The sequence below is a fragment of the Thalassophryne amazonica genome, chromosome 16 (assembly GCF_902500255.1).
Source record: "Thalassophryne amazonica chromosome 16, fThaAma1.1, whole genome shotgun sequence".
Lineage (NCBI taxonomy): Eukaryota > Metazoa > Chordata > Actinopteri > Batrachoidiformes > Batrachoididae > Thalassophryne > Thalassophryne amazonica.
This window is the reverse complement of record NC_047118.1, coordinates 85690235-85713701: the sequence shown is the minus strand read 5'-3', so window position 1 is coordinate 85713701 and position 23467 is coordinate 85690235. Positions and strand designations below refer to the sequence as shown.

The following is a 23467-nucleotide window of genomic DNA, read 5'->3' as shown; positions in this document are numbered from 1 at the left end:
TTATCGAGTACCATTGTGTAGTTCACACTGTGATTTGTCCTCCTGTATGCAGTCTGGATGGATAGAGTCCATTTTGAACACGTCCTTTTCCACTCTGCCGTGATACACAATCAGTGGAATATTCCTGAGCAGCAGGAATGAAGAAAGAATTCATCTCCTCATTTACTTTTATTTATTTAATGCATGTCAAATATAAATACATACATGTTTCAGAGAAGGATGACCACCGACAGCCCATAATTTCAAGTGATTATTCTGCAACCAAATACATCTGGTGATGAAAGCTGAAGCATCACACTGTAGGTTTGTCTACAATTCTAATAGTGCAGCAGATAACTGAAACAATCGTGCAAATGATGATACAAGCACCAACGTTGGCACAAATACTCCTTAGACATTACTCTTTTGAAATAACCAAGGCCACTTGAATTTTCAATAGTAAGCCAGGTAGGGGTCAAAATTAAAAATGCTCAAATCATTTTGAAAAGGACACCACTTTGTCTGATGGTAAAGATTCCAAAAAGATATAGTTTGGACTATCAGGAGTTATGGGGTAAAAACACCAAAAATGGTGACAAAGGTCAGTTTCAGTTTGTACAGGGGTCAAAAGTTCAAGTTCCTTCAATTTTGGTAAAAAGAGATGCAAATTATTGGTTGAGCTAATAGGATTAAATGGAATAGTTTTGATTGTGTTGAATGTTTGGTCTCCAAAGTAAAGGTCAAACAAGGTCAACGTCTACTGGATTCTATGACATGTGACATATGTTACCCCGTAACATGATAACTAAGCCTGATACATGGTCCAAACTATTCCTTTTTAAAACGCTGTTAAGTCCAAACTATACCTTTTTGGAATCTTTACAATCAGACAAATAATGTGGTGTAGTTTTCAAAATGATTTGAGCATTTTTAATTTGACCCCTGTGTAATTTTACAATTGACCCCTACCTGGCCGCCTTTTGAAAATTCTAGTGACCAGTCGGTTTTTCAAAACAGTAATGTCTAAGGAGTATTTGTGCCAACTTTGGTGTTTGTATCACTATTTGCACAATTTTGCTCTAAATATGCACAATTTTGCTCTAAATATTCTCTTAGCTGCTGCACTATAACTGTTAAAGCACATCACATCTCATTATGATACAAAAATAAAAATGAGAAACAGCAAGTTCAATACATTGTATCTCATCTGTTATCCTTCTGTAAGCTAATAAATGTTACAGGGGCATAGTGGAACAAGATTCAGAGTACTGGGAGAGGAAGGAAGAAAATCAGAATCTGCTCTACAGTACCTTCCTGCAGTAAGATGTTCATGTAACAGCTGTTGGTCAACTACTTTGGTATGGTCCTTCTTCTTTAAGGTCTCGCCTCCAACTAGAGAAGACAGCAGGTTAGGTCAGCTACCCCCTGGTCTCCAGGGATCTGGATGAACAGAAAAAAACAGGCTGCACATGAGTAAACAGCTGCCAAAGTAAAAGTAATTAATGGGACAAAATAATACATAACGTTTATCAATCAAAATCACCCCAAGTCCAACTTTAAAGTGTTTGTATTTGTGGTGAGTAGGTGAAGATCCAGAAGCAGATTCACTGAAAATGAAGATGTGAAAACAGATTCAATGAAGCTTCACAGGCACAAATCCATCAGGGTGAGAACAGAAATCAACCAGACAAGAAGAACAAGACTCGGAAGATACGGAATACAAGAGAACTGCGGCACCACAACCAACAAAAACATGGCTGGAAAGGAGGACAAGGGCTCAGAGATGATCAGACCAGACCACCACAGCAGGTGTCAGCAGGCTGGGTCTGGATTGACAGGAAATATGAGACCGTGATGGAACAGCAGTTGCAAACAGGGCTATGAGTGAAGAACTCAGCTTATCCTGAACCTTGATACCCTGGAGAGATGTGTGTGGGGGGGGGGGGGGGGGGGGGGCTGGAACCCAGGACTCCTCTGTTCAGGTCCAGAACCATCCAAGTGCAGATACCAGAGGCCACTATCTCAGCTGCAGACAAGCAGGAGAGGATGCACAAAGTCAAAAACGTTAACATCAGTGAGACAGGCAGTCGGAGGGGCACTGGTTGGGCACGAGCCAGTGAAGCTTTCCTTGACCAGTATTAGTCTGGACAAATAGAATGCTGGTAGCTGTCATCTTACATATGACTTTAGAGATGAGAAAGAGGCTGTTGAAATGATGGAGCAGTTTCCAAGAAAGCAGGTAAGTCCAGAGTTGAGAGCGACACCATCCATCAGTGACTGTAATGAGTGACATCAAGCAAAGGTCATCTGTCATCGAGCACAGGTGATGGTCTAGTGGTTAAGGTGTTGGGCTTGAGACGAGAAGATCCTCAGTTCAAAATCCCCACCTGACTGGAAAATCACTAAGGGACCCTTGGGCAAGGTCTTTAATTCCCTATTGCTCCTGGTGTGTAGTGGGCGCCTTGTATGGCAGCACCCTGACATCGGGGTGAATGTGAGGCATAATTGTAAAGCACTTTGAGCATCTGATGCAGATGGAAAAGCGCTTTATAAATGCAGTCCATTTACCATTTATTTACCACATCAGCCAGGGGCAGCAGATGGGGGTTATAAATGCCTAAACAGGGTCTCAGCCTTGACCCCTGTAACTTGTTGCACTTTGTACTTTGTACTACTTATTTTTTAACTGTGCTCAGTGCTGTTTTTATTCATTAACTTATTTTTTAACTTGTGTAACTTTTATATGCATGAATGAGAGCAACAGACACCACACAATTTCTCTCGGGATTAATAAAGTATTTACTGTATCTATCTATCTATCTAGAACATGTGGATGGACTATTTTCTATTTCCAACGATCAACAAGCACCCCCCAACAGATCAAATGAGCATTTTTTGTCACAGACAAACTGGACACACTGGACACTTTTAGTCCACTGACAGATATTTGTGAACATTTCTGCTTCGAGGGAAGACGCAAACATCTATTTCCTTTAAGTCGTACACTTTTGTGAGGCAGAAATTTTGGTCCGAGCACCAAGTCTGTCCACACGAATAAAGGTGTATTTTCAAGAAAAAAAAGAAAAATTTTCTAAAAATGCATTTTTTCAGATTTACAGACAAAATATTTAGACATGCAGTTTGTAGATAAATATATGCCACATATTCTGAATGCTGAGATTCTTCTGAACATTTTGATAGACAGTACATCGGCATTATGCTAAAAAGACATACCTTATAGCCGATATGTGATTAATGCGAGTATCTTGCTTGTTATTGAAATAGTTTTTTTCGTGCTCCTGTGACGAAATGAGTCAAATTTTCATGACGGGGTTTTTTTTTAACTCACTATTCCTCACCCTACTCCTACCCCCAACCCTAACCTTAACCCCCCCCAACCCCCCCTTTTTAATTTTGTGCAGTCATCACAGAATGAATTAGAATGAATTTGTGCTGCTGTGACGAAAATGAGGCACTTTTCGTCACAATATCACAAACCAGTAGATTAATGTATATTTCGTGCTGCTGAATCACGACTTGCCGTGAGACCAGGTTGCAGAGTCACGTAGGAGGCAGCATTTGTCAGCCAACCTGCTTCTATTCACTTTTATTGTTTTCTTTGCTAATTAAAATTAGAGGTAAAGCTGCAGCAAGCAGCCTGTTCACAGCTCATGTACATATGCAGATCACTTTGGCCCCTCCCAGCTTCTGCAGAGACGTCATCTGTGGTGGTGTGCAGGAAAGCAACGGTATGGTGGTACGGGAGGTGATGGTCTAGTGGTTAAGCGTTATGCTTGAGACCAGAGGATTCTTTGTTCAAACCCCAGCCTGACCAGAAAAATCACTAAGGGCCCTTGGGCAAGGTCCTTAATCCCCTAGTAGTGAGCGCCTTGCGTGGCAGCACCCTGACGTCGCTGTGTGGGTGTGTATGGGTGAATGTGAGGCATAACTGTAAAGCACTTTGAGTGTCTGATGCAGATGGAAACGCAATCTATAAATGCAGTCCATTTATCATTCATGGTCGCCATCTCCTTGACCAATTCTCCCCAGGAAGTTAAATCCCACCTTCAATAGACATTTGTTGATGGATCCTCGGCTTAGGTGTCCAATTCAGTTTATTTATACAGCACCAAATCACAACGTATGTTGCCCCAAAGCATTTCATCAGGGTAAGATCCAACTTTACCGACCCCCCACCCCGAGCACCTCACTTTCAATATGAGAGTGACTGGGGCACGTTTGATTTCGATATAAATCTGCATTAATGCATTTTCATTGTTAAATTTAAATGGCCACAAACTCTGTAATCTGGATCAGATCCAGATCAAGCTTTGTCAGTGGATAAAGGATACCATCCTACACAACACTCCTCAAATATGAAAGAAATTTGATTGTTTTTGACAGTCACACATTTTTGAAAATTCATTCAATGTTAAAGATAGGGATTTTTTCCAATTTTCCAAGATTTTTTTCCTGACTTTGCCATTTGACCTATGACCTTGAAAATCGAATCAGTTTTGGCCAATCAGGACATGAATCTTCAGTAGAATTTTCATAACAATATATGAAATGTTGTGGGCTCCAAGCTGTTCACAAACAAACAGACAAGCATGGGTGAAAACATAACCTCCACCTTCATTGGCTGCATTAGTTGTGATCAAATGTCAGCAGTATGTATTTAGTTCATGCACTTTAATCAGTGTTTTTTGTGGTGTTGTCAGGTTGAATTCTTTGCAGATAATTTGAAGAAGAAGAACAAGGGCCCTTTATTGTCATTGTACAGACATACGACGACATGTGTCCTCTGTATTTAACCAGCCTGACTACAGTTAGACACAGTCCAACCACTAGGAGCAGTGAGCAGCCAGAGTCCGGCGCCCGGGGACCAACCCAAGAAATAGAGATGCTGTCTTGGCCAGGGGCAGAGAAAGAAGCAGACCCTAAATAACCTGTTTTTGGTTGTCAGAGGAAACCCACACAGACACAGGGAGAACATGCAAAGTCCACACAGAAAGGGTGGGAAGCGATCCCATGACCTTCTTGCTCTGAGGCACCAGCGCTAACCACTAAGCCACAATGCCGCCAGAACATTGGTTATTTTTGCTACGCACAATTTGTAGTGGCTTTAACTGGAAGACAGGCATAAAACTGTAAAACAGTTTTAAAACAGAACAGGCATAAAATTGTAACCTCCATCTAATTTTGGTGGTTTAGGTAAATGAAGAACAGAACTAGAGCCCCGCACTCATGGCAGCACAAACTCTGCCAACACTAGTTTCCAATTCCACAAATTTTTACCTTGGAAAAACTTCCGAGGTCAAAGTCCTGTTAGAAGTGGCTTTTCATAAGCTAAAGTGTAATACAAAATATAGATCTAAAGGGCTTTTCAATGTTAAAATCAAATAGGGGAAACCGGGGCACGGTGAATCAGTAGCTACATCTGCAAAACTACATATATACTTGCAGCAGTTATGCCATATTTTTATGTATAAAGTCATCCCCCTTATAAATTATTGTTTTGTTTTTGGATACATTAAGGGTAAAGCTAAGTGGCAAGTGAAGTCAGTTTTTTCCTATCAAAAGTAAATTTTGTGGATGTCAGTATCTTTGAATTTATTTCTCACAACAGAGGAAAGGTGGCCAAAAAAATTGTTATTAGTTAGAAGCCTACCCCGTCCAACTTATGAGCATGTGTTATGTCTTCTCCAGACTATCAGCTATTTGATAACATGACTCGTGTGTCACATGCACCCGGGGCACAGTGAATCGAGGCCACAGTGAATCAGTCTAGAAAGTGATTTACTAAGCCCCAGAATCAAGTGGATGACAAATATTACTTGTTGAAGCTTATACATTTATTTCTATAATTTGTGTATACGAGGTCTATTAGAAAAGTATCTGACCTTATTATTTTTTTCACAAACCATATGGATTTGAATCACGTGTGATTGCGTCAGACAAGCTTGAACCCTCGTGCGCATGTGTGAGTTTTTCCATGCCTGTCGGTTGCGTCATTCGCCTGTGAGCAGGCTTTGAGTGAGGAGTGGTCCACCCCTCGGCGGATTTTCATTGTCAGGAAATGGCAGAATGATTTGGGCTTTTTTTCCATCAGAATTTTTTCAGAAACTGTTAGAGACTGGCAGCTGGAAACCATTAGAAAAATTTATCTAGCTTTCGGTGAAAATGTTACGGGCTTGGCAGAGAATAAGGAGTGTTACTGTCGCTTTAAGGATGTCCCCCAGCGGCTGTGGGGCGCGCCGCGCTCCGAAGCCACCATCGACAGGCTGAACAACCATTTCATTCTAAACGGATGGCTGTCTGGATCCGTGACCATCGTGTGCCATTTCTCTGGTTATCACAAGAGCTGGACATCAAACCATTTTCCAGCAGATTTCACTTTTAACAAGAGATTTTGTCATGGAAAGCCGAGCGGGAGGCTTCGCGCGTCACGATGGATTCACTACTGGAGCGAGACAAAACCACCTCTGTTTTGGTCTCACAGGACGGCTTTGAGATGGCGTTCAGACAGCTGTCGGTGGTTTTTCCATCGAGTGATTATTCGAGAAATTGTGGATGTGCCTGGACATGCCAGAACATGTCCCGTGAGGCTTCATCACGGCGTTGCTTTGCGACGCGCGAAGCCTCCGCACGTCTGTCTCAATGTGCCGAAAAAGTGCTGATGTCCACGTCTTTTCACAATTCCTGTGCTAGTCAGACGACGTCCCGGATAAAACACAGCGTCCAGTTTGGAAATGAACGGTACATTCCACTGTTACAGGAGTTTTTGTCATGGAAAGATTTTCAATTGAGCAGAGTGGACTTACCATCACTTTGGAAGAAGTCCAAAGGGTTTTGTCCAGGAACAAGGTGAGGAAGGCCCCTGGACCGGACAGAATCCCACCCCGGGTGCTCAAACTGTGTGCAGAGCAACTAGCTCCTGTTTTAACAGACCTTTTTAACTTGTCACTGCGGTACTGTACTGTCCCTTTATCTTTTAAAAAGTCAGACATAATACCAGTACCTAAGAAGATGCCTGTGACCTGTTTTAATGACTATCGGCCTGTGGCCTTAACCTCTGTTTTGATGAAGACATTTGAGCGTCTGGTGTTGGACTATATTAAAAGTCAAATACCAGTGTCTGTGGACCCGCTCCAATTTGCTTACAGACGCAACAGGAATGTCGAAGATGCCATCTCCTTCACGCTGAACTCTGTGTATAAGCACTTGGACAAAGGAAAATCTTATGTCCGTATGCTTTTTATAGACTACAGCTCTGCTTTTAATTCTCTTGTTCCAGTGCAGCACATTCACAAATTGAAAACTCTTGGCTTATGTGATGCCATTTGCAAGTGGATTTTAAACTTTTTAACTGGTAGACCACAGAGGGTTAAAATTAACAACTGTTTTTCAAATGTACTTCTTGTGAATACAGGTTCTCTGCAAGGATGTATTCTAAGTCCTCTGCTCTACAATTTGTACACATATGATTGTGTTGCGTCTTTTCCCAATATATGATCATCAAATATGCAGATGATACTACTGTTATTGGTCTTGTTAATTCAGATGGTGATGACTATCGGTCAGAGGTTCAGTATGTAGTCCAGTGGAGTGAACAAAATCATTTAGTTCTTAATACTTCCAAAACAAATGAACTGATTATTGACTTTGGGAAAAGCAACATTCACTTGCCTATATTATTAACAACACAGAGGTACAGAGGGTTGACAGTGTGAAATTTCTTGGTGTGACCCTTTCTAATGATTTGAGCTGGCATGCTAACACTCAAACTATTGCCAAAAAGTCCAGACAGCGGCTCTATTTTTTACGCAAACTTAAGGAGTTTACTCTAAATAAGCACATTCTTTTAAATTTTTATCACTGTGCTGTTGAAAGCCTCCTTATAAACTGTATCTCTGTGTGGTTTGGAAATCTACATGTAAAGAAAAAAAAGCTTTAAACAGAGTGGTGTGTTCTGCTCAGAGGGTAATAGGCTGTGAGCTGCCAGCCCTGGAGGACATTTTTAAAGGCAGCTTCTTTCGCGGGCATTACTGATCATTAATGACCCCACCCATCCTGCTAAGAACATATTTGAGCTCCTTCCTTCTGGGAAACGCTATCGTTCTATAATGCACCACATCTCGTGCTTCTTTCCACAAGCTGTGATGGCTTTGAACTGTGCACACTGACTGACAAGCACTTTACTATTTTTATTATCTGTTATTGCTTTATTGCTTTATTGTGGCAAGTGTTATCTATTTATTCATTTATTATTTATTATGTCTTTGTGTCCATGTTTTTAAAATGTATGTTTATGCACACTAAGCTCTTGTAATGTTTTTTTCCAATGTAGTTTTACTGCAAATGGCAAATAAACTGAAACTGACACTGAACTGAAACTAAAACCGACAGCACAGCTCCTCCATATCAGCCGCGGGTGAAACGGGGAGCACACAGGCAGCAGAGAAGGCACCAGAAAAATGTTTGGCAGTGAGGGGTTAAAAGCCCGACGGAGTCTGACAGATGCGCAGCACTTCTCAGGTACACAAGAGAGTTCAACACTAAAAAGACTGCTGCATGATCAGAAAAAACAAAGTCACCGATTTCTAAGTATGACACAAGCAGACCATGGGGAAAAAACCAAGTCTAATGTATGTCCATGTTGGTGGGTGGGGCCAGACACCCACTGCTTCAAATTAAAAGAGTCCACTAAGTTTAAAAAATCTTCCACCATGGCTTGTCAGGGCAGCAGACATGGATATTAAAATCGCCAACAGAAGAAGACGATCATAGTTTTGGCAACAGTCCTGCAAGGAAGTTTGAAAACTCATTTATAAACTCCTTGTTGTATTTTGGAGGCTGGTAGATGACGGCGCAGAGCACCGGGTCTTTGCAACCAACCTCAAAAACAGTCAGTTCAAAACTGGAGAAGGAAACAGGACACTGTTTGCAGATAAAATAACTTTTAAAAACAGTCAACGTTCCTCCACCCCGGCCCAGTGTCCATGGAGAGTTAAAAAAGGAGCAATCGGCCGGTAAAAGTTCCACGACAGGGCTGCACTCACCAGCTTTCATCCACGTCTCCGTAACACAAAGGAAATCCAGATCACGGGTATCAAATAAGTCTCTGAGAATAAAACTTTTGTTTGCCAGGGATCTGGCGTTCACAAGGTAAATTCTGGTAGGAACTGGAGCTTGTAGCCCAGCGGAACGCTGAACATGGAGCAGCATCCTCAGGTTACGGAGATTTCTCCCACACCGGCGGAGCCGTGGGGACACCGAATTGCATAACATGAGATTGCCATCATCCACGCATCATCATCCGGCAACAGCTACCAGACAGCTATCACTAGTGTCGAGGAATGCCAGGGCACCGTAAGGGAGCGCCACGAACCCTGCACAGGATGTAATCCACGAGATGAGTGTGCCAGAAGAATCCTTAGCTTTACCATCCGGCCGCTGCGTTTACCACGGCGCCGATGACACCTCTGACGGGAAGACGGAGCTGGGGCCCGGAGCAGGTGAGATGGTATTTCCGATAGGAGCAGGGGTAGAGGTTTCGATCCATATGGTTAAAACACTTAAAACTCCACATTTTGTTGTAGATCCAAGAGGGACTGGCGATCATATACCAGCAGAGACTCGATTTGTGAAGTGTTAAAACTGAGAAACGCCAAAAACACAAAAAAGCGAGAGAAACAGACGGCATGCTGTGCACACTGGCGCCATCTTTTGTATCATAAGCTAAATCTGCAAAGTCACAGATGAAGTCTTATTAAATTTTGGAGGGGCGATAAACAACCACAAACAAAGTGAAAAAAGAGTTCAAATGAACCTCAAACATTTGCAGTTCAACGCTGGAACAAGTAACACATGGAATAAGATGACACTGAAAGCTGGATTTGAACACCAAGGCCAGACCGCCTCCTCTGCCAGCACTCCGGGGGCAGCTGAAAAACAAACAGTTCAGAGGACAGTGTGCACTCACCATCCCGAAGCCACGTCTCTGTCAGGACCATGAAGTCCAAATCCCGTGAACAGAAAAAGTCTTTCGGTCAATACGTTTTGTTTACTAGTGGCCTAGTATTTAATAAAGCCATGTGGAGACCGAGCTCCTCAGTAGCCTGTGACGCAGCGCACTTCAGCGGTCAAAGGAGCTCAGGTGTAATGCCGCATGGCGGGCCTGCAGCAGACAGCGTGGAACCTCCACGGTCAGGTGAGAGGAAGGAGCAGGAAGGTTCAGCGAAGACGGGCACAGGTTGGGCAAAGTCGAGAAGCTGGCAATTGGAGGAGTCTGTCCCGTCATTAGAGGCGGTGACCCAGGGAAGACAGGACGGATCCAATAGCCCCTCGTGTGCAACGAGCACCTCACCGCATGGAAATAGTGTTCATCCAGGAGGAGACGAGCATGAAACCCCCCAACAAAAGGCCACCAGGTAGGCCTTAAATTTCACCATCACAACACATTTTCCGCGTCTTCTTTTTCCGAGGAGGAGCACAGGGAAAACAAAGCAGGTGCACAGGGATTTCAGCAAGTACAGGTGGGAGAACATGCAAACGCCACACAGAAAGGGCAGGAAGTGATCCTTCTGGTTATGAGGCATCAGTGCTAACCGCTACGGCACTGTACCATTTCATACAACCTGATATCATCGAAATAAAGTAAGTCCCTTCGGCTGCTCCCTTGTTTGCATTCAGCGTCACCATAGCAAATCAGAGGTGAATCTACATGTTGAATTGGCACAAGTTTTACGTCAGATACCCTTCCTGACACAACTCCACATTACCTGGAGAAATATGGCAGGAATGGGGTTTGAACCAGGAACCTTCTGCACTGAAATGATGCTCCAACATGAAGTAATTTATCAGTAGTGATTTAGAATACAACACTCTAATATTAATAAAAGACTGAAGCATCGGACCTGCTGCTGGTGGGTGTTGGACTCTGCCTGGGCTGCTCCTTGTCATCAATCCTCTGCATGATGTTCACGGACGGGATTTCAAGGTGCAGTCAGGGACTGGAGGGTGTCCAGTTTGGTGACATCAGAGTTGCATCTCTGCTTTTTGCAGGTGATGTAGTTCTGTCTGCTTCGTCAGGCGGTGACCTCCGATGCACATGGAGCAGGTTTGAGGCCGAGAGTGAAGCGACTGGGAAGAGAATCAGCACCTCCAAATCTGAGACCATGGTCTTCTGATGGAAAATGGTGGATTGTCCCCTCTGGGTCAGGGGGGAGTTACTGCCCCAAGTGGAGGAGTTTAAGTATCTCAGGGTCTTGTTCACAGGTGTGGGTAAGTTAGAGTGTGAGATCAACAGACGGATTGGGACGGTGTTACAGCGGGTGGGTATCCCAATACCCGCCCGCTGTGCATAAAGTGATGATGTCATAGCGTGTGCGCAACCTAAGAACTGACAATAACATGAAAAGGCGAAAAGTGTGTGTTGGTCCGAATATGGATATTACGGATGATTTCATCCTGGATAGTACGACAATGAACAGCAGCCAAAGCAGCCAGCTTGAAGAGGACGCACAAGCGAATTTGGAGAGCAGCGTGGTACCAGCCAACACGACAAAAGTTAAAGTGAGCCAACTTTTTATGTACACCTTTGCTGGGTGTCGTGAGTTTTGAAATGACATAAATATTGTTAATGTGATTCCACGTGTTGTGTATCTCAGTAAGTGATAATAATGCAAACAACATGCAGTTGTCATGCGGTATGCATTTTCAGAGTCCCAACGTCCATGCCCTGTCGCCCGCGATGGCAGATATTCACCCTAGTTAGACGAGGGTGAATAAGTGCCTTTGCGGGCGACTGGACATGGACGTTGGGACTCTGAAAATGCATACTGCCCTCCAAAAACATGTTATTGTATTAGTACCAGTGTAACGAGATCGATATTTTAGTTTCAGTTTGCCTCCTTTCTGCACTGCTGCATCCAAAAAAGAAGTGCACTGAAGTGGAGAAGTTTTGTTTGATTTGATACTTTATTTCCTGAACAAACATTCTATTTGAGATTTTACATACACTGCATGTGGAAAGTATTCACAGTATTTCCACATTTTATTATGTTACAGCCTTATTCCAAAATGGAGCAAATTCATTTAAATATTCACACCCTTTGCTCAGTACTTTATTGATGCACCTTTGGCAGTTTACAGCCTCAAGTCTTCTTGAATATGATGCCACAATCTTGGTGCACCTATCTTTGGGCAGTTTTGCTCATTCTTCTTTGCAGCACCTCTCAAGCTCCATCAGGTTGGATGGGGCGTGTCGGTGTACTGCCATTTTCAGATCTCTCCATTGATGTTCAATCAGATTCAGGCCTGGTCTCTGGCTGGATCACTCAAGGACATTCACAGAGTTGTCCTGAAGACACTCCTTTGATATCTTGGCTGTGTGCTCAGGGTCATTGTCCTGCTGAAAGATGAACCGTCGCCCCAGTCTGACTCCCTATGACTGCAGATTAGCAGTCACAGGGCGTGAGGCGGGGTTCAACCTGGACAGGACACCAGTCTGTTGCAGGGTCATGTATAGACAAAAACACATTCACACCCACACACACACCTACGGACAATTTAAAGTCTCCTATCCACCAAACCTGCATGTCTTTGGATGTGGGAGGAAGCCGGAGTGCCCGGAGGGAACCCACACAAACACGGGGAGAACATGCAAACTCCACACAGAAAGGCCACACAGGTGGGAATTGATCCCATGACCTTCTTGCTGTGATGCAACAGTGCTAACCACTAATCCACTGTGCTGTCCCTCAGAGGACACGATACATATCTAAATCATAATAATCATAAATAACTACTAATAACTAATTAGCATAAATGGACAACATAAATTAAATATTTTATCTTCTTATCATATCAGCACATAAATAACACCAACTCATTCGGGCTCCAACACAACATTTAGACAGAATTAAGGAGAAATACATGTACAAAATCATGATTTATCGTATCTACGATGCGGTATTTTGTTGGCATGATGTTAAAGATGGAACAGACGCATTTAGCGATCTGATAAAACAGCTTACGGTAAAATACATGAAAAGCAGACAAACTACAGAATGACCTTGAGTGTATATAAGGTCCTGTTAAATCTGAAAAGACTCAACTTCATACCTTCAAACAAAACGGCAGAAAGAAGAAAATATTGTGATATCTGAGGAACAGACATGTGTGGAGGCATCAGTTCACAGGCTGGAACATTCTGAGGAAATAGTTCTTAAATCCCACTGTGACAATAAAAGTCTTGTTTCCTGGAGTTGCTGCAGACACCAAAATATAAACCCATCACAGGGTTTGGATGCACACATACATAACGCCATACAGGACATTACTACATATGAATGTAAGGCCAAGCAGTGTGCTCGTCTCTAAACAGGAAGGGCATCGGTTCAATACCACCGCTGTGTCAGGAAGGGCACCGGTTCAAGACCACCGCTGTGTCAGGAAGGGCACCGGTTCAAGACCACCGCTGTGTCAGGAAGGGCACCGGTTCAAGACCACAGCTATGTCAGGAAGGGCATCGGTTCAAGACCACAGCTGTGTCAGGAAGGGCATCGGTTCAAGACCACTGCTGTGTCAGGAAGGGCATCGGTTCAAGACCACTGCTGTGTCAGGCAGAGCATCGGTTCAAGACCACCGCTGTGTCAGGCAGAGCATCGGTTCAAGACCACCGCTGTGTCTGGAAGGGCACTAATTCAAGACCACCGCTGTGTCAGGAAGGGCATCGGTTCAAGACCACAGCTGTGTCAGGAAGGGCATCGGTTCAAGACCACTGCTGTGTCAGGCAGAGCATCGGTTCAAGACCACCGCTGTGTCAGGAAGGGCATCGGTTCAAAACTACCGCTGTGTCTGGAAGGGCACTAATTCAAGTCCACCGCTGTGTCAGGAAGGGCATCAGTTCAAGACCACTGCTGTGTCAGGAAAGGCACTGATTCAAGTCCACCGCTGTGTCAGGAAGGGAATTGATTCAAGTCCATCGTTGTGTCAGGAAGGGAACTGATTCAAGTCCACCGCTGTGTCAGGAAGGGCACCAGTTTAAGTCCACCACTGTGTCAGGAAGGGCACCGGTTTAAGTCCACCACTGTGTCAGGAAGGGCACCGATTCAAGTCCACCGCTGTGTCAGGAAGGGCACTGGGCGTAAGTCTTGTTGAAAATCAACATGCAGATCCATATGGGCTCTGCTGAGGTGACCCACAGAGAAACTGTTAGAACTTACTCTTCTGGTACATTCTAACTCTGTCTACTTATGAGCATAACATTAATAGTTAACAGTGACAACTGTTAATATTAAATAAGTTAATTAACAAATTAATTTGATTCTTTTAATAATTACAGAGAGAGTAGGTTCTGAGTGGTACCTGACAGAAAGCCCCTAGGGTTCCCTGGACAAGGATAGGGATGCAAGGGACACGTGCCACACTTTGCTTCATTTCTGCAAAATCAGAACTCAAAATATGCAAAAATGTATACCTGCCTTTCAAAATCCAACAGCTCTCATTTTTGGAGTTTTTCCCAGTGAAAACTGGTGTTCATCAGGGCTGTATTTTGGTACACGGTGCCTGCCTGGATTGGTTGTTGGGGCGGGTTGTGGAAACCAGTGACTTAGGTGTTTTTGTTGGTGAGGGCAGGTGTCCTGAGCTTAACTTCATGGATGATGCTGTGATCTTTGCAGAATGAAAGGATGCTCTGATTGCAGCACTTGAGAAGCTGAGTGAGGAATCACAGAGTCCGGGTTTGTGACGGTCCTGGATCAAGAGATTCAGGCTTTCAGCGACTTCCTGGACTCAGCCATCATAAGTGGATCTGTATGTGGTGAAAGTGTTGAACTCCTCCTCCTTCTGCTCTGGTCTGGAATTTCCCTCAAGTGCATTGAAAAACCTGAACCTTTGCTGTGGATTTCGGTGAAGCCGTACACACTGTGTGCCAGGAAGCTAGCTTTGGAAAGCTGTTTCAGTTTTGGAAAGTTATCTTTCATCTCAGTTATTTTTCTGTGAATGCTCAAATTGCAGTTGGAGAAGTAAAAAGAAAATATTTTTGTGGTTTTAACACATTGTGAACATTAGTTATTTTTTTGCAGCAGTAGTATGTGGCGCTATAGTGTTCCGTGCGCATATTCCACACAAGTGAACGATGACAAAACAAAACCAGCCTTTCATTGTTGCTGTGCTCTCTGTAGTGAAATGCATTTCTTTGCATTAAACACTAGTGGGCGCACGGTGACCCCGGCCACACGCTCCGTGGGAGTGAGGCGTGTATTTGCACACTACCCTCTTTTACTCATGTACCCTGTACGCAGATTTGGCCTCAGCTTGTCAACATTTGGTTTGCATAGTTTATTTCATTTGAAATATGGATTTATTTTTTTTTTAGATATTATTCATGAAATTTGCATGCAAAATAAGTCTACCCTTCTAGCAGGAATAAATAAATAAATAAAATAAGTTAGTGACTAAATAAATAAACTCACTGCAATGTTCCTAAAGTCAGTTTCAATTCTGTTGGGAAAACCGAAGACGTGGTGATGTGGCGTGTCACCGCTGCCGTGTGCCGTGCCACGAGGAGGAAGAGAGTCAAAGCACACAAGGAAAAGTAGTTCCTTCGTAGTTTAATTTGTTTTGTTGTTTTTTTTTTTTCATATTTTCACCATCATTTTTAAAATATGCCATGAAAATACACAATCACAAAAATATACTGATGCATATAGTTTAAAACAGGAAAATAAATATTTGCACTGTGAAAACTGATTTCTAATGTAAGAAAGCAGTATGAGAGGTCCTGGTGGGAGTTTTCCTTAAGTTAGTCACTTAACAGTGACGAATGAGTGCAGAACAACAAGCAGCCTCACGTGTAGCTGGTGTGCTGGTGCCGTCTTCTGGCAATCCTCATCTTTTCAAATCGAGCCTCCATTTCTTCCAGGACCTTGGGAGTGTATCGAACCACCAGTTTGACTGAACTCTGAGCAGCTTTCAGTAGCTCCACGGCCTTTTCGTGGTGCTCTCCCTCAACACTCTGCATGGACACAAGGCAGAAATACTTCAATAAAATATTGCTTAATTTCCTTATGCCTTCAATTCCAATTCAAGTCTTAATACAGAGTCCCAATCGAATACTTTTATTTTCCTTGATTACATCCGCAGAGAGCAGAATGTAAGCACATTAAAGTCAATCCATTACAAATGCTTATCACTGCAACAGCTCGGATAGGCATTAACGGAAAAACATTTAATACAAGGCATTTCATAAAGTTTGGATTAAAATATTTCAAAATTTGAAACTTTTGTTATACGCCTCATCAACTGCACTTAGTACAGAATATAGTAGTAAAAGCAGGAAACTCAGTAAAAGTGACTGAATGATGTTTTAGTTGCTGAAAATACATTCATTATTATTATTTATTAATATGCTTATGTCACTGACATAAATGAGAGAAGCTCATCACCATCTCACTATGTCATTTAGGTCCTTCAGACTTTATTTTTAGTAAAATAGTTATGGGGAGCATTAGCATGACTAAAACCCTTCAGCTTCTGGGGGCTGAGGCCTCCCAGACCCCCCAACTACAGCCCTCTTAATCGCCAACCATTTTAAGCATAGTTCTTTATTTGCCTCTCATTCGCCTGGAAAGTCCTCACCATCTCATTCAGGTCCTTCAGACTTTTTTCAGTAAATGGTTCTGGGGAGCATTAGCATGGGTAAAACCTTAAAATGAATGTCATCCATTTTGGAATACAGCCATAACATTAAAAAATTGGAAAAAGTGAATCCCTGGGAATATTTTCCAGGTGCATATACATACATTCACTAAAATCTTTTAGGTACCAAAGGTTCTACAATGTATTTTAACATGACAAGGTCAAGATCTATTAACTTGTCATTACTGATCACGGCTGACTACAACTGGCGATTTCTCTTTGTTAGCAAAAAAAAGGATGTTTGACAGCATTCACTGAACTAATACTCAGAACAATGGGGAAGTCCAAGGAACTCAGTGCAGACCTAAGAAGGAGAATTGTAGAGTTACAAAAGTTGGGAAGGTCCCTTGGAGCCATTTCTAAACAACTGCAGATACCAAGATCATCACTTCAAACTATTTTATGTAAGTACAAGTTAGTCAAATGTGTCAGCACTTTGACAAGGTCTGGAAGAAAACCCAAACTATCACCCTCAGATGAAAAGAAATTGGTTAGGATATTCAGGAGCGACCCAAGAACCACCAAGGCTCAAACCTGCCATGAACTGGAAATTGCAGGAATGCCAGCATCACTGTCTACAGCGAAGTGAGTTGTACATCACCATGGACTGAGAGGGTGCCAACCAAGGAAGGTACTCCTGCTCCACAATCAACACCTTCAAGTTTGACTGAATTTTGCAGCTACCCACATGGACAAGCCAAATACCTTCTGGAGAAAACCTTTATGGTCAGACGAGAAAAAGATTGAGCTATTTGTCCATAATGACAAGCTTGGAGAAGTCAGTGTCAGGTTTCAAACCTAAGAACACTGTACCAGCTGTCAAGTATGGTGGTGGTAGCATCATGCTGTGGGGCTGTTTTGCTGCCAGTGGTACTGGCGCTTTGCAGAAAGTGGTTGGAATAATGAAGAAGGCGGTCTTACCTCCAAATTCTTTTGGGTGTTCCAACAAGACAATGATCCCAAACACACATCAAAACTGTTTGTGGGTTGGATAAAGCAGGCTAACATTACGCTTCTGGAATGGCCTTCCCAAAGCCTCAACGCTCATGAAAATTTGTGGACTACACTTAAAAGCCAGGTCTGTGCCAAGAAACCAACCAATTTAATTGAACTCTACCAATTCTGCCAAGAATAATGGTCAAATATCCAGCCACAATTATGCCAGAAGCTCGGTGATGACTACCAAAAGCATTTGGTCGATATGTAGCTTGCTTGATATTTAGGAGGGGGTATGTATATATTTGAGGATTGGTGGTGGCCAAGCAGTTAGTGCACTTGGTTTTGGTGTGGCAGGTTTCTGGTTTAAATCCCACCTCTGCCACATTTCTCCATGTCATGTGGAGTTGCGTCAGGAAGGGCATCCTGTGGAAAAGTGCCAATTCAACATACAGATCCACCTCGGATTTGCTGTGGCGACTGAGTGCAAACAAGGGAGCAGCCAAAGGGTTTTACTTTTATGCATATATTTGAGCCTGTATGTCTTATTTTGAGCCTGTGTGGATTTGAGAAGAGCCAAATAAATTCAAACTTGTGCATGAAATTGTTGTTTGTTGGAGTCATTAAGCCTTTAACTCGAGTGCCAGCCATTTTCAAAGTTCAGAACATCCCAGTGCCAGGATTTTTCAGCATTTGAGTGTTTTTTCAAGACCCACAGAAAAGTGAGTTCTATGTCCATGTCAACAACAAACATACCAAAACAAACTTCACACTTTTCTTTATCATCAGAAAAAAAAAAAAAAAAACGTTTGTTTGTACCTCTTTCCATTCTTTAGTAACTGTCTGCAGAACATGGTTGGGTATCACTAAAAAATGCTGATTTCTGACAAAAAAAAAAAACAAAAAAAATTGGCTTTTTGTGACAAGCAACATTTCAAGCAGAAAATGTCTTTGATTCTAATTGTTTTTGCTTCAGTGACATCTCAAACATTATGAAAAGTGATCCTATTGTATAATGCACCAAAAACGTCAGAGGAGGGACTCAGTCTGCTTCTTCTCTCGGCGGCGCGTCTTTTCCCTCTGGCTCGCGCGTATCGGACCTTTTTATTTTTTTCAAAAACCTGATGGATTTGAATCACGTGTGTTTGCATGAGCCAACCTTGAACCTTCGTGCGCATGGTGAATTTTTTCACGCCTGTCGATTGCGTCATTTGCTTGTAAGCAGCCTTTGTGTGAGATGTGTGTCGTGCGCTCAGCGTTTTTTGATTCCAAGGAAAAAGACGGAATGACTGGAGCAGCACGACTGCATCAAATTTTGCCAGAAACTGGGCGACAGCCAAGTGGAAACCATCCGGATTAGGAGCGGTACAACCGGTTTAAAGAGAGCAGGGGTGGTTAATGTGGTTAATGCGCTTGGTTTCAGTTCAAAAGGTTCCAGGTTCAAATCCCACCCCTGCCACATTTCTCCATGTAATGTGGAGTTGCGTCAGGCCGGGCATCCGGCGTAAAACTTGTGCCAATTCAACATGCAGATCCACATGGGATTTGCTGTGACGACCCCAAGTGCAAACAAGGGAGCAGCCGAAGGGACTTACTTTTTACAACCGGTTTAAAGACATCCGCACCACAGTGGAGAGCGATCCGCGCTCCGGTCGGCCATCAACATGCTGAAATGACCAGATTATTTCCAAAGTGAACACTGTGGTGATGTGGGACCATCGTGTGACTATCCGAGAAATTATGGAAGGGGTGGACATCAGCACTTTTTCAACACCCACCACGGTCATACTGACACCGGGTGGGAGGAGGGGAAAAAATGGACGTAAAGCAAAAAGAGACCCGGTATAGAAAAACAAGACCATAAAGCAAAGAACCATTAGGCAAACTGACAAACCCAAAAACAGACCAGTAGGAGAACCACTGGGTGGCCACCAGGGCCTAAAGCAGAACCAGGAGGGTGACTGCGAGACGTCACACAGTGTGCAAATATACCCGGGATCAGGGCAAAAACAGGAGGATGACCAGGAGGCCCTACACCATACAGTGGAATATCAGGGGACCGAATTACAGATGGATCAGGAGGGTGACCCTGAGCCTTCACACCTTGCACAAAAACATCGGAGGCCTGGCTAAGGACAGAATCAGGGAGTAGGCCAGTGTTGGGCCTGTGTTGGGCCTCCAACACAGTGCCGAAAAACATGAGGGGATCATTTAGCAACTGGGTCAGGAGGGTGACTATGAGCCACAATGCAGTCCATGGGAGCATCAGGGAACTGACTATAGAGGTCACAGGCCCTCATGGCAAAGCCAGAAGAACTATCTGGGTCTTTTCCAGAACCATCAGACTTGGCAAAACCAAAAGCCATGCTCAGTCCTCCCACAAATGGAGCCTACTGGAAGTAGAAGCCGGAAGAAATTTGGAAAACAAAGTACAGAGCCCCCCAAAAACCCAACCCCAAGTAATGACCAATTTAAATGGGTCTGAGGTCAAATAAACTGCATAACCCAAGCAGGAGCTTAACCATTTAATCAAAGAACTCAGGTGAAAACCAAGAGGGTACTTATATATGGAAATCAAAATGTCGACAGAAAATTCCATAAAAGTGGGCCGTTCAATTGAATTACAGAAACCAGATCGGGAAAAGATCCACCTGGGAACACATGTTCTTCCTTGAACAAATCAAAAGAATGGCTGGCAAACTGCAGAAAATCTGATTGAAAACCTTAATCAAGAAAGAAAGAAGGGATTTGAAATGTTTTTTGAGTGGGAACAAACCTCCCAAATCATACTTAACCTCAATGAGGACCAGAAAAATAGAACTGATTAACCAAAGGTCATTAATAATTTAGTGTGCAGCTTAAACGGCAACCAATCCAAACAATGACATTGTGATACAAACAGGTTTCTTGATAAATCAGATATTACAGTCAAAACCCAGCAGAGAAAAATACCGGCAGGAAAAGAAACTTCATTGACCGTCCCACCATGACTGTCCTCGTGGTTGGCTTCCAAACTGTCATTAATGCTGGAGCTGGATTAGGTGCAGGGGACGCACCTACAGGTATCAGTTCTGGGCATGATGCGATGCGTGCTGAGACTGATTCACTTGCTGCCGCCACTGCACTGGAGTGCTGCACGGCGCAGGCGTCACAAGAACAGAGTGCTGTAGGTGCAGATCCACCAGATGTGATGCGCTCTGGTGCCGATCCTCCAGACGCCGCTGGTGAAACGGGTGCGAAGCGCTCTGGTGCCACTCCGCCAGTCGCTGCTGGTGCGGCTGGAGTGATGCGCTTGGTGCCGCTCCATCTAGTGCTACGGGGTGCCACAGAGACAGCACGCTCCGAAGCAGATCTGTCAGCTGTAGCCGGTGTCACTGAGTGCGGAGATGACCTTCCGATGGCTCTGCCAGTGTGGAATCTGGGAGGAGACAGGCAAACGAGGGTTGCGTTGGTTTCCACCGGTGTTATTGCGCTTGAGCTGGGTGCCTGCAGTTCAGCGCTACGCGATTTCCTGGGAGTAGGTATTGGAGGTGGAACCGGAGGGGGATGACATCAGTCCTGAGGAATGTGGAGACAGGAGAGTGGACAGGGCGTCCCCGAGCGGCCGTGCTGATGACTTCACCACAGTGGTTAGTGCTGACTGGACATGAGGAGGGCGTGCTGGATCACAAGAGATTTCCATGGCCTGGGGTCTCGGTGGCATCCCGTGATGTCAGACTGGGTTGCTGGGCATAGGCTGTGATTCCAACTTTTCTGACTGAGTTGGTGCAGCTGGCTTTTGCGCAGATGCGCACCAGGCTGCATTTGAGAGAGTTATGTATTGGGGTTCGGCTGAACCGGCAGCAGTAATGTCCGATTTAAAACAAAATGGATTAGGTCCTTAATGCATGGAGGAACCTGGACCTGCTTGAAAAGAGCTCAGGAAACGAGGTGACCACTTCTGACTCGGCTGGCAAGAGCTGGTCGAAAGTGACAGTACGTGACGACGGTTCTGTTGACTCGGATTGTCCCTGGTACTCAAAAAAATATGTCCTGTATTTTAAATAGTACCGTAGCTGTGTCCTGGAGTGCTAACTGCTCTGCCTCTGATGACTCATCATCACAATCGCATCCACTCAGAGTCATCATCATCGGACAGGTGTTCAGAACACAGGTGAGCCTCAGGATTTTAACCCAGTCGGGAAGTCTTTCCCCAGAAAAATAGTGTCCAGATCCTGGGCAAATCAGGAAAGACTTCATACAGCCAAACATTTGCTTCCAGAAAGTTCCCTAGCCTATTCCAAAAAGTCAAATTTCTTCCATGGAGAGTAGCAGTCCCGGAAACACACAAAGAAAAAAGTAATGTCAAAAATCCTTCTAACGGCGTAGAGGTTCCAGGTTCCTGGCAACAGGGTTCAAGCCCGCTGTGGCCATGTCTGGCGCGTTTGTTCTGTCAGGCTGAGTGGAGGCGAGGCACAGACAGATGCTGGACACAAATGCAGGCTCTCAAACAGGACGTATGAGTAAAAATATAGGTCTTTTTACCAGCAGGGTTTGGTAAACAGGAAGGAAGTCCCCGGAGCAAAAGTATCAGGCAGAGGCGAGAACAGAGGATGTGGTCAAAAACAAATAGGGTCAGTACACGAGCAAACCGGTTTTCAGAGCTGAGGCAAAGGCAGGATCCAGAAAACAGAGCAGAGTCAAAACACAGCGTGGCATAAACAGAACAGAGACGAGGTGCTGGTTAGTGATAATCATCAACAAACGAGCAATGAGGGAGTGAACAGACGCAGTTTAAATAAGGAAGGTGGTGACAGGAAAACAAGACGCGTGTGAGGATGAAGGATTTGGGAAGGGGGACGTGGCTGACAGACGAGGAACAGGTGCAACAGAGTGAGGGAAGAAAATGCAATGCAGACAAACCAAAAGAACTAAGTGACTAGAAAATTAATGGTGGAAAATGTGACATGCTTAAGGCAGACAATAATTAAAATGAGCAAAACAAAGGGGGAAAAACTAGGAAATAATGTGACTAATCAATAAATTGGAAAACTAGGTGATCAATAATAAACAAAACTGGAACAGAACTGACACTGAATAAAGTATAGAAATAAATAGAATGACAATACAAAATAATAAGAATGCAATAAATCACCAACGGAACATAGTCAGATACAAAACACTGAAGATAAATAATAAGCAAGACCTGTGACTAAAGCATACTTACATTTGAAGATAACCAATACAAATATGACTAACAAAATAAAAGATAACCCAGAACAAAACCAGTGACCACAGCTAACAGAAAGAAAACCAATAAATGACTGACCTGAAAATGCAATACTGTTCTTTTGTCAGGGAGGAATGGTTGATTCTTCTCAGCATACATCATTAACCCATTAATGGTCTACTCAATCATATGATAAAGCATATTGACTGTTTCAAGGCATATTGACATCTCATTTCAAAATGAGCAAATATTTGCACAAAAACAATAAAGTTTATCAGTTTGAACATTAAATATCTTGTCTTTGTGGTGTATTCAATTGAATATAGGTTGAAGAGGATTTGCAAATCATTGTATTTATCATGTTTCTGTCCTGTTTGGTTTCCAGTTTGCATTTTGTCCTCTTGTCTTTTCTTTCTGTTTGCTTTGATTTTGACTTTATAGTTTTTTGGCCTTTTGATTATGTTAATTCTTGTTTCTCTTCATTCTAGTATTCTGGTTCTTGTATTAGAGAATTTGCGTGACGACGGAGACAACACGAACAACGGTGTTTAATACTTTTTAATTGCCGTTTCATCCCACCCCTTCCTGTAGTGCTGCAGTTTACACCGCCGTAATTGGTGGCCGGCGTTGTATCCC

At 43.5% G+C, this 23467-nt stretch overlaps 1 protein-coding gene across 1 annotated transcript in view; it reads right to left on the bottom strand.

Moving 5' to 3' along the window:
• Positions 1-1145: 1145 nt before the first annotated feature.
• LOC117528780 (protein lin-7 homolog B-like) overlaps positions 1146-23467 on the bottom strand; it is a 43108-nt gene continuing 20786 nt past the window's right edge. The window contains exons 3-4 of the mRNA XM_034191405.1: positions 15840-16003; positions 1146-1419 (exon numbers count right to left, since the gene is read on the bottom strand). Coding sequence (XP_034047296.1) covers positions 1398-1419; positions 15840-16003 — 186 coding nt within the window. The 3' untranslated portion in view covers positions 1146-1397. The remainder of the gene's footprint in view (positions 1420-15839; positions 16004-23467) is intronic.